At 50.7% G+C, this 15,382-nt stretch overlaps 2 protein-coding genes and 1 long non-coding RNA gene across 5 annotated transcripts in view; 2 read left to right on the forward strand and 1 right to left on the reverse strand.

Moving 5' to 3' along the window:
• NUP133 (nucleoporin 133) overlaps nt 1–3,498 on the forward strand; it is a 55,932-nt gene extending 52,434 nt beyond the window's left edge. For all 3 annotated transcript variants that reach the window (XM_042908514.1, XM_042908516.1, XM_042908517.1), the window contains exon 26: nt 1,673–3,498. In XM_042908514.1, the coding sequence (XP_042764448.1) occupies nt 1,673–1,809 (137 nt within the window). In that variant the 3' untranslated portion in view covers nt 1,810–3,498. The remainder of the gene's footprint in view (nt 1–1,672) is intronic.
• Nucleotides 3,499–5,091: 1,593 nt separating this feature from the next.
• LOC122201967 lies at nt 5,092–9,181 on the reverse strand. The gene is made up of 3 exons (XR_006194398.1): nt 8,626–9,181; nt 6,973–7,123; nt 5,092–6,173 (listed from the first exon to the last, which is right to left on the reverse strand). It is a non-coding gene; the product is annotated as an uncharacterized LOC122201967 (long non-coding RNA).
• ACTA1 (actin alpha 1, skeletal muscle) lies at nt 8,254–11,133 on the forward strand. Its single transcript, XM_042908043.1, has 7 exons — nt 8,254–8,362; nt 9,224–9,364; nt 9,481–9,805; nt 9,922–10,083; nt 10,180–10,371; nt 10,467–10,648; nt 10,732–11,133. Exons 2-7 carry the CDS (start codon nt 9,236–9,238, stop codon nt 10,873–10,875), a joined length of 1,134 nt encoding a protein of 377 aa, XP_042763977.1. The 5' UTR covers nt 8,254–8,362; nt 9,224–9,235; the 3' UTR covers nt 10,876–11,133.
• The last annotated feature ends 4,249 nt before the right edge of the window (nt 11,134–15,382 follow it).

The following is a 15,382-nucleotide window of genomic DNA, read 5'->3' on the forward strand; positions in this document are numbered from 1 at the left end:
TTGTCAAATTGGTTTCCATACAACACCCAGTGCTCATCCCAAAAGGTGCCCTCCTCAATACCCATCACTTCAGTTTGTTTTTATATATTATTGAAGTGCATTATCCACACAAAATAAAATGCACGTATCATTATATATGGAGTTTAAATTTTTTTCTAATTAGTCACCAGTATTTAATAGTTGAGAAGAGTTCTTACAAAAGTCTTCTTTTCTTTTCTTTTTTTAATTTTTTTTAATATTTGTTTTTTTGACAGAGAGAGGGAGACAGAGCATGAGCGGGGGAGGGGCAGAGAGAGAGAGGGAGACACAGAATCCGAAGCCGCCTCCAGGCTCCGAGCTGTCAGCACAGAGCCTGACGTGGGGCTCGAACTCACGAGCTGTGAGATCATGACCTGAGCCGAAGTCGGACACTCAACCGACTGAGCCACCCAGGCGCCCCACAAAAGTCTTATTTTCTTAATTCTCTTAAGAATCAAACTGTTTGCCTAAACTGAACTGATCTATTTATCTGGCAACAGTAAACTGGATCTGATGAGCCCTGCCCCCTTTGGATGAGGCATTGGCTCTAAGTTTACCAACGTCCCCGAGGCCACCTTCCTCATAACCACCTGCCGGAGTTTTTGGCCCCAGCTGAAACGAAAAGAAACCCACCAAATATTAGTTCTAAACAGAGGGCGTGCCCCGTAAAAATAGAAGCCAAATAAGATGTTACATTTTTTTAGAGAATTGATCTTTTAGAAACTAATGTATTTTCACAAGTTTAATACTGTTTTACAGATAAAAAGTCTTTATTGAAAGTATTTTAATTATAATAAATGATGTATAAATATTTTGAATTTAGCCTCATAACATTCATTAACCAGATTTTTATTATATTACAATTAAGTACCAAAAACGGTGCTAGGCACTTTGAGGGCCTTTGATTTTGAGACCCTTATGCTAATGTAACGGATTATAAAATACTGTCTTATATGAAAATTTTTTTTCCAGTTTTCTTTATCAGGCGAGAAAACTGTACATGCCTTTTTGTAACTACACAGATCTTGATTTCAGCAGTTCTGTCTCATCAGTGCTCATTGGCTTTCTGGCTTTTAGAGGACTAATGAAATGGTTCTTCACCTATCTCACTTTTAACTATAATATATATTTTGAGAGACTGTAGCTAGCTTTCATGAGATTGCATTTACTGAATTATTTCCCTATACATATAATTGGATACATATTTAATATATATAACTGTCGAAATATTGGAATATGTAATTATAAGATACTTGAAATACCTGAATACATAATTGTTGGAATATATAATTGTTTGAAGTATTTGTTCTCAGGTGATTGTTAGTTAAAAACTCCCACATTGAAGAAATAAATGACTTAAACTGTAGAGAAAAATGAAAATATTTCAGGTCTTATTAAAGACTTTAATTAGATTGGCTGTTTTGACCACTAGGGGGAAAAAAACACTCAAGCAACCTCTTCTAAGTAAAGCATGTCGTGTTGTTAGATCTGCAAGTATGTTTGACCGTGGAAGGAATTTAGAACAGAGTATTTCCCAATAGTGGAGTGACATTATATTTTAAATAGAAGCACAGATGCTGTTATCATCAATCATCTTAATTCATTTGAGAGTTTTATCAAAGTAAAAAAGGACTTTCTGTGTTTGTGTTTATAGGCATTCAGCTCAGTGAATACCTGCCAGAGGTGAAAGACCTCCTACAGGCAGACCAGCTTGGGAGCCTCAAGTCCAATCCTTACTTTGAGTTTGTTTTGAAAGCGAACTATGAATATTATGTCCGCGGACAAGTGTAACTTCTGAAAATGGTCACTGCTGCTAACAATTTGTACAGGCTCGTCCTTAGAAAAATCGTAGACCTTAAATATCTAAAAGTTTGTACAGTTTTATAACATGAATTACTGAATTTTTTGTACTTTATTTGGGAACGGCCGTGTGACTGTAGTTTTTTGTTTTTTAGTTACAAGATCTTTTCTCCTTTTGCCATCGATTCATCACCTGTTATTTCCCTGCTGGCTACCCTTCTCATTCCATCAAGGGCTCTGGAGTTCTTGTTCTAGTTGTGGCTATTTGTTTGCACAAAGCACTTCTAGGCCTCAGTCTCTATAACTCTGAACATGACAAGATTGCACTGATTGTCTCTGAGATTGCTGTCACTCTGGAGACTGTGCACTGAGGAGAATTGGGAGTCTGGTATCCGTTTGGGTTAGGGCTGCTGCGAAATGTCCAGGAAGACAGATGTCAGATTTGGTGACTTGCTGTAGGACCGAAAGACAAAACAAGTGGGCATAATTCCTGTGAGTTTGAGAACTGCTTAATTCACTGGGAAAATACTACACATTTCCATGTAAATAGAGTATTAGAGTAGTGAGTAAAACACTTAAGTGGTAACCTGCCTGCAAGTTACCATATGGTAAATTTGTAGTATTAAAGTTAGTTATGGCCTTTCAGTATGGGGATTCAAGCTGTATTTTCAAGGTGATTTACACTGAATTCCTGCTTTGCCACAGTCTGGCTAACATAGAGCATGTGTTACGCTAGAAGCCGTTATGGGTTTTCTTAACACGGCATCTGATTTACTGAAAAGTAGTGGCTCTCAGAGCTTCATTGTTCTGACTAGTGTCATTACTCAGTTTTTCTCAGCTTTAAATAAAGACTAGAGGTTGCACAGGGTGTTGCTGGCGTATTCAGATTCTGGCCCAGTTGAATGCTCACTAAACAACTCGCTCCAACAGCTGAAAAGGTCAGAAGTTAAATATGGTAAAGAGTCCGGTGCCTGGTTTCACAAAGTGCGGCCACCGTGCCTCTCTTCCCGTGCCCTCTTCCCCTCTAGGCTTCAAATCCAGCCTTTGAACATGTTGGCAAGAACAGGTTAATGGAGCTCGTTACATTAATAACCAGAGGAAAGACACTAGCAGTCTTGTCTTTTTCTGTTTGCAGCTTGTGTGCTGGGACAGCATGAGGGTCCCGGTTAGGAGTATATGGAAGGGTGCGGTGCTAGGGGAAGGTCGGAAGAACTTGTCAGGTGGCAGGGAAGAGATGGTTGAACTCTTGTGTTCTAAGCCGAGGCTTTGCTTTTACATAGACATTAACAGTTCTTGCCCGTATGATCCTTTTTAGATACTCGTGTGCTCTGGGAACACAAGATGGTGCCCCCTTCACATGCTACCACAAATCTAAGTATCCCTAATGTGACAGGAAAGCCAGTCTGACGGTGACCCTGGCCCCATTGATTGCCTGATGTCAGATTACTGCTCTCACGGTGTAATGCGTAGTTGTCTTATGTTGAGGGAGGAGAAGCCTCACTCTTCTAGCTCTCTTAGCCTGGCACCAAAATGGTTGGGTTTTTTAAAATTAATAAAATTAAGGTCGAAGGTTTTAAGTAACTTTTCTAAATTTTAAAAAGTTGTTTCACAGTGTAGTCTTTATCAAAGAATTACTGATTTCTGTATAAATTGAGTAATAAAGGCACATTATAAAGGTGAGCATGTTTTCTAAGGAAAGAGAACATTACTGCCTTGGGAAGGGGTTTTTTTCACTCCTGTCTTTGCTCTTCTGAAAGTCACAGTTTGCAGCCTCAATTACATGAAGCAACGCAGTTTTTGATAGCAGCCAGCTTCGTGCTCTGGTATGTTTCGTTTTAAGACTTTGTGAATGTATCAAGGGTGAAGATAGAACCTGAGATACACGTAAGGGACTTGCTGAAACCCTTAGCGAAGTAAAAGGCTACAGACACCCTCTGTCACAGGGATTTTGTTTTTGAAGAAGCCCTCGAAATCGGATTCTTTCTTTGACTTCGGGGTCCGAATCAAAATGCTGAAGTCTGTCACCCGCCAAGCGCACGAGGCCCACGCGAAGGGCACACGGCACATTTCCCCTTCGAGGTGGATCGCTCTCTCTAGTAGCGGGAACAGACGGAAAGCCACGTCACAATGTCGTCAGGCTCCCCCTTGATCTCTTGTGATCCATCACACTTGTAAATCTTGAGGCTGATAACTACAGAAAAAGGTAGTCCCACCTTTTTATCCCTGGACCTTTTATTGGAGAATGCCTGAAGAGAAAGTAGTTTTACGTACTCCTATGTAAAATCCACTCATTAAATACAAAAATGCAATTTTAAAAAATAATTTTGTGTAATTGTAAAATTATGAAAAGCTGTAGAAAATGTAAAACCTATTTTTTTTTTAAAGTATGTGGAAGAACATAAACCCCCGTAATACCACCAGCCAGAAATCATTTCAGTTACCAGCTTAGAATGCATTTTAGAGGCACCTGGCTGGCTCTGTTGGAAGAGCATGCATCTCTGGATCTCGGCGTCATGAGTTCGAGCTCCATGTTGGGTGTAGAGATTACTTAAATAAACTTAAAAAAAAAAAAAAAAAGGTATCTTAGACTATGTGGGACTGTCCATACTTTATAACCCAATGTATATTATGAGCATCTCCATATATCCTTAATCCAATGTTTCCCAACCTTTTTCCCATTGGCATCCCTAAGGGATCTTTTTAGACACTTTTGCCCTAATCACTCCACCCCCATCCCTCCATGAAAATTTAATACTGCAGATAGATAGATAGATAGATAGACATACACACACACACATAATGTACTATGCCTTTGGAGGCCACAAATCATTGTAATATCTAAGTTTTTTTCACCCCCCCCCCCCAAGAAACAGTTTCCCCCCTTTGAGAATGCATGATTTTTCAAGATACAATTTTCTAATGAGTGCCTGACGCTTTACCACATGGCTATGCCATGGTTTATTTAACAGTTCTCCCTTCTTAATGATCTTAACATTTGAGTTCATGGTTTGGGTTTGGGTTGGGTTTTGTTTTTTGTTTTTTTTTTTTTTGCCATTTTAAATAATAGAATAAATCTTTCTACAAAAATCTTTGTGCGCTCCAAGTTCCTTTAAAATTACATGACTTTTCCTGTTCAGTTTGTGATGATGCTTATACACGTTTAGTGAACAGTTATAATCATTTTGAATGTCCTTTGCTCACCTACCCACCACCCCGCCCCCCACCTCCTCCAGACACTCAGAAGAAAGGTATTGTACTATTTATTGAGCACTTCTGTCCAAGTCAGTCTTAAGGAGTAGGTAGTACCCTCAGTTGAGGATACAGAGTCTTTCTTGAAATGACCTGCCCAAGGCCACAGAGCCATTCAGAAGGGGTGAGGGGCATACCCAGAAATGCCAAGTGCAGATTTTTCACCAGGTTCTTATGCCAGATATTAGGAGGTAGTGGGGGCAGAACGAGAGGTGGCGGAAGCCGTCACTTCCAGGGCAGAAGCCGTGACTTCATTTCTGGATGTCCTTGGCTCCTGTTGGAAAAGATCCCTTGAGGATCTTCTATATTTCCAGAAGGAAACCAAGTTTTGGGGAGGATTGAAGGAAGGGAGAAAGGTGCTCCTGGTGGGAGGGGGAGTCGCCCAAGCCCCAGCTGTGGGACCCCGGGGGCCCTGTGGTCTGACTCACCGAGCCTTATTTTTCTGAGTTTTAACTGAGTTTTAACATTGAATGGCATGACTAGTACGGGTCTTATTTCCCTCAGAATAGTTACAAGCATCCAAGGGAACCATGTGAAAGCACGTAAAGCGTTCTATGAATTCGTATTTGAATCAGTAGGAAATAACAATGGGAGGCTGAGACGCAGCAAGGTGGCTCACAGATGAGTGAGGAACTGAGGGGACAGGGCTCTGGAGAAGACAGCTGAGCGGCAACCCAAGGCCCCGTCAGAGTGTCAAGAGCCGGGGAAAACTTAGAAGCCGACGCTCTCTGTCAAGCATTCCCTCCGTGGCTGAGCTTTACTTGGCGATAGTTCTCAAAAGGCTACGCGGGCAGCCACCCGCTTACTAGGCGAGAGCAGAGCACTGCTGTGTTCCCCAAAACCGTACATGTATGGAGGTGGCCTTTCCACTCACCCGTTAGGTCTATTCCCTAGGCCAATGAGAACTCAACAAGACCAGGATGGGATTGGGTGGCCCCGTGGTGACCCGTCAAGAGACCATTTAAACAGCCCCAACCGTGGACGGAGAGCAGATGTCCGGCCCTGTGTTCTCGGGCCCCAGCTCCCGAGGTTTCCTTCCCTTGGGTTTTCTTCATAGCTTTTCACGTGTCTTTGACACCGATAGACTCCGGGCTCAGAAAAGCTTGCTGTAGGAGAGAGAGGAACCACACCGAGCAAGAGGTTTGGAAGATACTGGCAGCCCAGTTCCCCTTTTTAAAAAGGCAACAAGTTCTTAGGCATCCTTGCTACTTTCAGGCCAGAATTTAAGCTTTACCCCTCAAAATTGTGCATACAGTGCATTTGCAGGGTTTTTTTGGATTTTTGTTTTTTTTTTTTTTTTGGGGGGGGGGGCGTCTTTTTGTTTGTTTCCTTCCTAGCATCTTCACTACCCACTGACAGCAGGACAGAAGGTATTAAAAAGGACACGTAGCTCTGTCTGTTACTCACTCGTTCTCTGCAACAACTGAAAAAGCCACATGTGAAAGAAACTACAGCAGCTTTTAGCTGACTCTTCATACTCCCGACATAGGCCCCCTGCTAAACAAACTTCATTTTTTAATGGACTTTGATGGTTTAGGAAGAGCTGCCATGATGTGGGCTACCGGGGAGGGTTACATGTGCCTTTATATCCGTCCTCCGGGGAATCCACACCTGTCCCCCTTGCCCAGCTCCACAACCAAATGCGAACTGCAACTATTTTGGGAACACTTAAGCCCATCAGAAAAATGAATGGTTCCATTCGCGCTGGCACCACAGCACCGATGTACCCGCTCCAAGCATGTCACTGAGTTCATCACAGAAAACCGTCTCTCCTTCTGCCTTTGATGGCAGGGTTAGGACTGCGCTTGTTCCCCAACCCCCACCCTCACCCCCACCCCCACCCCTGCCGAAAATGCGAGTCCGGCACCGACTGGATAACCTCTTCTGACCCTCGCTCCACCTTACCATAAGTAGATCCAAATCCTTCTAGAAAATCTGAAAGGCATATCCCCATGTATCAGTGGTATAAATAGAACCGCTTCAGCAGGCTCTGGTAGAGGGTGAGTTGCTCCAAAGTGGACTGGGAAGCGGCCTGGCCTTGGCAAGGCTGCACCCTCTAAATAGAAAGATGAGTTTGTTCAGCCTTTGCAGAAGGAAAAATTGCTACCCATCCTAGAGTGCAATGTCCTTGTCCTCTTTACTGGGAGGAAGGTCGAGCAAGGTCTCATTTAGTAAGGGCGCTTCGCCCATTCCACCACCGGGTCGGGAGTTGTGACCCCTGCCTTTCAGCCCCAGGACAGGGACACTCTTAGTCCCACCAGGGAGGTGGGGGTTTGGGGGCTCAGCCCAGCCCACCCAACCTGGGGCAGGTTCAGTCCGGGAGGAAGAGAACACCCACCACCAGCACCACCAAATTCACTCCCTTCACGAACACCCGAGTGCGCTGTGTGTCACTGAGAGGAACAGCTCCGGCTGCCCTGGCGTTGTGCCTGGCGCGCCCAGGGCCGCCGCCCGGGCCTGTCCCCGGGAGCCCTCCTCCTCCTCCTCCTCCCCGCCTCTCCGCCCTCTCCTCCCGCCGCCAGCTGTCTGGCCCGCGACAGCTGCGCGCCCTCCCGCCGCCGGTGGCCCTCTCCGCGGTGGGGGCGGGTCAGCCCTCCGAATCGGGGAGCTCAGGGGTGGGAAGGGAGAGGCGAAGTTCACCGGGGAGCGGGGGTCGCCTTCCTTCCCTTCCTGTGACCGCTTCTCCCATCCTCTCTTGTCCCACCACTGGGACACGGCTCCCTCCTCCCTGTAGCCGCACGTGGGGCTCTGAGGGTCTGAGTAAACCCAAAGAAGGGATGAAATGTGGGAGGCACCCTCCGGAGCGCCCTGTGCGAGCAGAGCGGACAGGGTGGGGAGGCCTTGCGGACAGGTGCAGCTCCGGGAGCGCAGGCGCACACGCGCACCCACTGGCGCTCGCGGTGACCCTCGCCCCACCCCATCCCCTCGGGCGGGCAACTGGGCCGGGTCGGGAGGGGCCGACCGGCCGGGGAGACACTCCATATACGGCCCGGCCCGCGTTACCTGGGCTCGGGCCAGGCCGCTCCTTCTTTGGTCAGCGCAGGGGACCCGGGCGGGGACCCAGGCCTCGAGCCGGCTGGGGGACGGGGCTCCAGTGCCCAACACCCAAATATGGCTCGAGAAGGGCAGCGACATTCCTGCGGGGCGGCGCGGGGGGGAGCGCCCGCGGGCTATATAAAACCTGAGCGCGAGGACCAGCGGCCACCGCAGCGGACAGCGCCGAGAGAAGCCTCGCTTCCCTCCCGCGGCGACCAGGGCCCGAGCCGGAGAGCAGCAGGTGTAGCCACCCGCCCAGGTAGGGCGGGAGTGGAGGAGGGGGCCGGGGACAGGAGAACAATAGGACAGGGGGACAAGGTGACAGGGCACCACCGAGGGGAGCCTGGAGAACTCCGGGGTAGAACCCAACCGACTCACCCGATCAGCCCCAAGGCCTGCTTTCTGCCCGCCCACCCCGAGGCTTGGTCCTCAGAGCCACACGCGCTTTATAGAGGAGGCCCGAGGCCATCAGCTTTGGGAAACATCTCCAAATTTATCCCCAGCCCCTTTGGGCTCCTTTACCTGGCGTTCCGTATGTGCCGGGTGGATTAGAGGTTTTGCTTTAGTCGTCCCAAGGGCAACGCCTTCCCGAGGAAGGCCGGAGCCCGAGAGCAGCAAGGGCCGCAATTCTCTGGGGTCGCCATCAGGCGAAACGGTGCCTCTGTTCTGAGGTTGGAATGTCGTGGGGGTCCGGAATGGGCCACTCCTCTCTGCACGGAGCACCAAAGCCCTTCCCACGGGCATCTCCTTCGGCCCCCACGCTCGCCCGGCGAGCGGTATTGCCCGCCTCGACCGCCCAGACGAGGCCGCCGAGGCGCGAAGGCCTGGGGCGCCAGCGCCCGGCTCCTGCGTCAGGTAGCCTGCAGCGAAGGCAGAGGTGTCCGGGCGGACACTGTGCCGGGGATCCTGGGGTGGAGAAATTCTCCGAGATTCTCCGCAGCGCGGCCCTGAGCCCGGGGAGCGAAGCCCGCCAGGGTGCCCTTGGCCGCTCCCCTGGCCGGCGGCGCGCGGCTCGGGGCTGGGGACGTCCGTCGGTCCCCGGGAAGGGAGGGCGCTCGGGCCGTCGGGGACTCCTGCGCTGTCGCGTCGTGCGTCTCCACGGCCTTCTTGTCCTTTACAGAAACCAGACACCATGTGTGACGAAGACGAGACCACCGCCCTCGTGTGCGACAATGGCTCCGGCCTGGTGAAAGCCGGCTTCGCCGGCGACGACGCCCCTAGGGCCGTGTTCCCTTCCATCGTGGGCCGCCCTCGCCACCAGGTCAGGCTGCCCGTCCGCGGAGGGAGCCGGGCGGGGGTCCTCCCCCAACCCCCCGCGTAGGCCAGCCGCGGTCGCGGGAGTCGCCGTAACGTGGGCGTGGTGTCCCCGCTCCGCAGGGCGTCATGGTGGGTATGGGTCAGAAAGATTCCTACGTGGGCGACGAGGCGCAGAGCAAGAGAGGCATCCTGACCCTGAAGTACCCCATTGAGCACGGCATCATCACCAACTGGGACGACATGGAGAAGATCTGGCACCACACCTTCTACAACGAGCTCCGCGTGGCCCCCGAGGAGCACCCCACCCTGCTCACCGAGGCCCCCCTCAACCCCAAGGCCAACCGCGAGAAGATGACCCAGATCATGTTTGAGACCTTCAACGTGCCCGCCATGTACGTGGCCATCCAGGCCGTGCTGTCCCTCTACGCCTCCGGCCGTACCACCGGTGAGTGCGCGCGGGGCCGCCCCGCTCCCCCGCTCCCGCCCGCCGCGCGCTCCCGCGCCCGGCCTCGGGGGCGCGCGCTCACCCCCGCCGTGTGCCCCGCCCCGCCCCCCGCGCAGGCATCGTGCTCGACTCCGGCGACGGCGTCACCCACAACGTGCCCATCTATGAGGGCTACGCCCTGCCGCACGCCATCATGCGCCTGGACTTGGCCGGCCGCGACCTCACCGACTACCTGATGAAGATCCTCACTGAGCGCGGCTACTCCTTCGTGACCACAGGTGCGCGGCGCTCCGGGCTCCCCGGGCGGGCGGGGTGGCGCGCGGGCCCCGGGGCCCTGCGCTGAGGGCGCCTCTCCTGCCCCTGCCCCCCCACAGCTGAGCGCGAGATCGTGCGCGACATCAAGGAGAAGCTGTGCTACGTGGCCCTGGACTTCGAGAACGAGATGGCGACGGCCGCCTCCTCCTCCTCCCTGGAGAAGAGCTACGAGCTGCCCGACGGACAGGTCATCACCATCGGTAACGAGCGCTTCCGTTGCCCGGAGACGCTCTTCCAGCCCTCCTTCATCGGTGAGTCCCGCTCGCCGGCCTCCCCGGGAGCCCCGGGGCCCCGCCCGGTCCCCGGCTCGCACCCGCCGGCTCACGCTCCTCCCTGCGGCCCCCAGGCATGGAGTCGGCGGGCATCCACGAGACCACCTACAACAGCATCATGAAGTGCGACATCGACATCAGGAAGGACCTGTACGCCAACAACGTCATGTCGGGGGGCACCACCATGTACCCGGGTATCGCTGACCGCATGCAGAAGGAGATCACGGCGCTGGCCCCCAGCACCATGAAGATCAAGGTTGGCGGCGGCCCGCGCCCCCTGCCCGCGGGTGGGCCCCGGGGTGCGGCCCTCGCCGGCCTGACGCGCTCCCTGTCTTACAGATCATCGCCCCGCCTGAGCGCAAGTACTCGGTGTGGATCGGCGGCTCCATCCTGGCCTCGCTGTCCACCTTCCAGCAGATGTGGATCACCAAGCAGGAGTACGACGAGGCTGGCCCCTCCATCGTCCACCGCAAATGCTTCTAGACCCCATTCCACCAACAGCGTGCGAATTCTCCTCAGGACGACAAATCTGCTCAGGTTGCAGGTGGCTGACCTCGAGTCACCGCGCAGCAACTCCGTCTCTAACAACCTGAGTTGCCGCAGCCGCAATCCGACACAATGTTTATAACGTGTACATACATTAACTTATTTACCTCATTTTGTTATTTTTAAAACAAAGCCCTGTGGAAGGAAATGGAAAACTTGAAGCATTAAACTCAGCCATTCTGTCTGTTGCGTAAAGTTGTTCCTTGTGTTTATTTGCCGGGGCGGGGGGAGTCGCAGGGGGCAAGGGAGGAAGAGGGACCCCCACCTTCCTGCGTGACTTTTCACAATACTCGGAATGAGCGCGCTCCTTGCGACGCCTTAGTTAAGTCTTCCCTTGCTCGCGGTCTCCCCCTCTGGATCAGATCCGTTCCCAAACACTGGCAGGCCCGCCCCTCTGGTAGGTGGCGAGGCCATCTCTCCCACCGCAGGCTCTGGGGTGGCCGCTGGCGGGCGGGTGGCTCTGGCCAGCGGCCGGCGGCGGGCGCTGTCCACGGTGCTGGCGCCGGGAGCCGCCCCTCAGAGCGCATTTCCGTCCCACCTTAAGGGATCGGCCTTCCCTACTGCATCTGGAGATCTAACTGAAAAAGTGGTGCGCTGCATTTAATGAACCAGTTTTCATCTGCAAGGGAAGGCGGTCACTTCTCTTCCCGACTGGGAAGTCCTTTGCTTGGTGCCAAGGCGACGGAAGTGCCTCTTCCAGAGTGGGGGCTGGGGAGGAGCGCCGCCCAGAGGTGGGAGGAGGGTAAGGGACACGTGCGCTTTCCAGAAAGGGCGGCGCGTGCAGGGCTGGGCCGGGCACGGAGGGCAGCCCAGCAAGGAGGGGTCTGCGGCGAGTGGAGCTGAGACTGGCACTGGCACTGGTGCCAGTGGAGCGGGAGTAGTGAAGAGGAGTAAACAAGGAAGAAGGAAGACGACCGCCCTCCTTCCCAGCACTCGCAATGTTCCAAAAGGCACGAAATATAATAACAGAGTAGGAATTTCTATGGGACAGCACAGCCGTCTTCTTTAAAACAAAAACAGAACTACCTTAATGGCTTCTAGTCAAGATTACCAAGGACGGTGGTACCTAAATAAAATCGATTTTGACTCAAGGCAGGTAATAAACTCTTTTGGAGATAGGCTTATAAGTAGAATTAACAATATGCAATGTTATATGCCACATAGCCATGTGTTTATTCATTCTCTCCTTTCCTTTTTGAAAAGGTTCTGAAATCCTTGAGGCCTCGAAGGTGGGAATGACTGCCAAATGCAGAGATCAAGAAAATCAATAATTCGGTAGAATTTAAAATGTTAATAAAACAAGCATATGATACTATGTGTTATTGCCCACCAAGGGTGGATAGATGTTTAAAATGCGCTACATCCTAGTCTCTCAGAGGAATCTAGGTTTTACTGATAACAGTAAATATACATAGGCATATATGATCAAACAAAACACACACACAGCCCGAATAATCATGTAGCCGGCAGCCTGGAAAAAATGTCAGAATTACAAGAGTTAGCTAATTGTCATGTTGTTGGTTTTTTTAATTTAAAAAAGATTTGTTTCTGAGAGAGAGAGAGAGCGAGCACGAGTGGGAGACAGGCAGAGAGAGAGGAAGACAGAGGGTCCAAAGTGGGCTCTGTGCTGACAGCAGAGAGCCCGATGCTCATGTTAAGTGTTTTTTAACCAAAACCCAACATCACTTAATTAAGACTTCAGTAAGGTGTGTAAGGGGGTAACAACACATTTTCCCGGTGATCATAATCATTACATAGCTCATGATCATTTAGGATTCACAGAAGTTTTCGATATAATCTGGTAACATTTCCTCATGCATTGCCTCTGACATTTCTATGGACAAAACGTGCAAAAACTATCAATTGTGTGTTTTCACTGGGAATGTGTCAAATCTAAAAATTACCTTTCCTTTACTGACACTTCTAACAAACAAACAAACAAACAAACAAACAAAAAACAGGCATTTTATTGGCGTTCTGTACTTTCCTATCAGGTCGTATTACCTATGTTTGTCCTGAAAGAGAGTGGTGGGTGTGGTGTAATAAAGAATGAGTCTGTTGAGAATATATATCTAGAGCGTATACAAATGTCTGTGCTGGGTGAGGGGAGAAAGAACTATTCCCAGCAGCTCTATGAGTGTCTGTAGTAGTAACAGTCGAAAAGTCCCTGTGTGGTGGAAATACCCTTAGCACTAGAGTGAATAATGTTACATCTGATTCCCCACCGAAAAGCCATCTCGGGGAATCCATCGCTGGAGCAGTGAGAGAATTGAAAGCAGCAAAGAATCCACCCCCCAACCCACCCCCCGTTGCTTTTGGTGTGTTTCCCTAGACTTGGCAGTAGGCTTATCGGGGATCTTATTTCCTTCTCACAAACCTTGGTAAATTGCCACCAATTTGTTTTCGCTGAATCTATGTTACCAGTGTTCTGTCGAAGAAGGAAGGAATAGAGAAGAAAATGGGCAGAGAGTGTGTGTCGGGATTGAAATGAAGGATGAGGGCGCCTGGGAGGCTCGGTCAGTTAAGCGTCTGACCCTGGATTTCGGCTCAGATCACGATGGCACGGTTTTGTGGGTTCGAGCCCCCCGTCAGTCTCCACAGTGTGGAGCCTGCTTGGGATTGTCTGTCTCCCTCTCTGCCTGCCCCTCCCCCTTTCACGCTGTCTCTGTCTCTCTCTCTCAAAATAAATAAATAAACTTAAAAAAAAAAAAGATTAAGGCTGAGAGGGAGAATTGAAAGTAGTCAGTACCACGGCACATACTAGGCTCTATCACTTAAACCTTTGGAAGCTCGAATTAGACCGGGGAATATCAGGGTCCCTCCCAGCTGCATCTGTCCCGTGACCCATCACCCCAGATGTGGTAGAACCCACCAAAGGTTAATAAAATATTTTATTGCCCACGTACCATGTGCAAGGGGTACAGAGAGGGCTAAGATATGGTCCCATCCTTACGCGTTTGGGGCCCTGATCTCCAGGATCGCCAGGCACCTTATGCCTTCACTGTGATCACCACGAAGGCTGTTGGAGCCGCTCTGCAGGCTGTGAGGGAGGCCGGCACACGCCGCACTGGGAGCCATCAGATGCTGTGGACGCAGTGGCTGTTTTGTTGCCTGTTCAGTCAATTGCCACCATGAGGCCGGCTTCCCTCCCGTTGTTTTCCGACAAGCCTCGATGGGTTCCAAATATGGTTCTTATGGGGATACACATCCCTCATGGTGCTCAAGCAGGTTGTCCTGCCTGTGGTGTTGGGGACACAGAGTAGCATGGCCCCTTACCTGGGGGTGCCTCAGCCCCGAGGGCGGGAGGTGGGGAGGGGCTCATGTCACAGACTGGCACGGCCATGTGGGCATTTGTGTGGTCAGCCTGCCTACCTGACTGCCTCCTTCTCCTCTTCGTCTCGCTTCTGTCACTTTCATTTCCTTCCTGCCCTGCACCGTCCTTTGGAAGGCATCCATTTTAGCACCATGGAGATGTCATAGTTCTTTTGTGTAATTACCGTAAGCCGATGATAAGCCCTGAGACCTCTAAGTGACCCTTCCCCCATTATCAGTTTCTTAATGGCTTATCCTGACGTTGAACAGGTCCTGGGGGTGATTAGTGAGCGAGTAAAAGATCGGGGGAAGGTGCAAAGAGGACATTGGTGGTTCTCATATGTGTCAATAGAATCCGGATTGCCTTTTATGTGATAACGATTGGAGTTTCTTAAGCCTCATCATTGTGCAGAGTTGCTGGTCACCACAGCTGGCCTCAGGAACGGCAGATTATAGCATGGGTCAAGGGACAGCTGTGACACCCTTGGATCCTCATCACACCGTGTCCTCAGTTCCTTCACGGTACCTATGTTGGGCTCTTGTGGCTGCTGTAACAAGTTACCACGAAGTAGGTGACTTGGAACAACAGGAATTGCCTTCTTCACGGTTCTGGAAGCTACAAGTTCAAGGTCAGGGTGGCGGTGGGGATTGGTTTCTCTCTCCTTGGCTTGTAGATGGCCATCTTCTCCCTGTGTCTTCATTTCATCCTCCCTCTTTCCACGTCTGGGTCCAAATTTCCTCCTTAGAGAACACCAGTTATGTTGGATTTAGTGTCCACCCTAATGACTTCATTTTAATTTAATTATCTCTTTAAAGACCCCCATCTTCAGGGGCCCCTGCGTGGCTCAGTCCGTTAAGTGTCTGACTTCAGCTCAGGTCATGATCTCACGGTTCATGGGTTCGAGCCCCGCGTCGGGCTCTGTGCTGACCGCTCGGAGCCTGGAGCCCGCTTCGGATTCTGTGTTTCCCTCGCTCTCTGCCCCTCCTCCGCTCACATTCTATCTCTCTCTCTCAAAAATAAACATTAAAAAAAAATAAAAATAAAGACACCATCTCCAAATATAGTCACATTCAGAGGTACTGGGTGTGTTAGGACTTCAACATATGAATGAGTGAGGATACACAATTCAGC

Source organism: Panthera leo, chromosome D2 (assembly GCF_018350215.1).
Source record: "Panthera leo isolate Ple1 chromosome D2, P.leo_Ple1_pat1.1, whole genome shotgun sequence".
In the NCBI taxonomy this organism is placed as follows: domain Eukaryota; kingdom Metazoa; phylum Chordata; class Mammalia; order Carnivora; family Felidae; genus Panthera; species Panthera leo.

Excerpts from the sequence above, each read along its gene's own strand:
- ACTA1 (XM_042908043.1), top strand. The coding sequence starts at position 9,236 with ATGTGTGACGAAGACGAGACCACCGCCCTCGTGTGCGACAATGGCTCC. Across the intron at positions 9,365-9,480 it reads TGGGCCGCCCTCGCCACCAG|GGCGTCATGGTGGGTATGGG; the intron begins GTCAGGCTGCCC and ends CCCGCTCCGCAG. Across the intron at positions 9,806-9,921 it reads CGCCTCCGGCCGTACCACCG|GCATCGTGCTCGACTCCGGC; the intron begins GTGAGTGCGCGC and ends CCCCCCGCGCAG.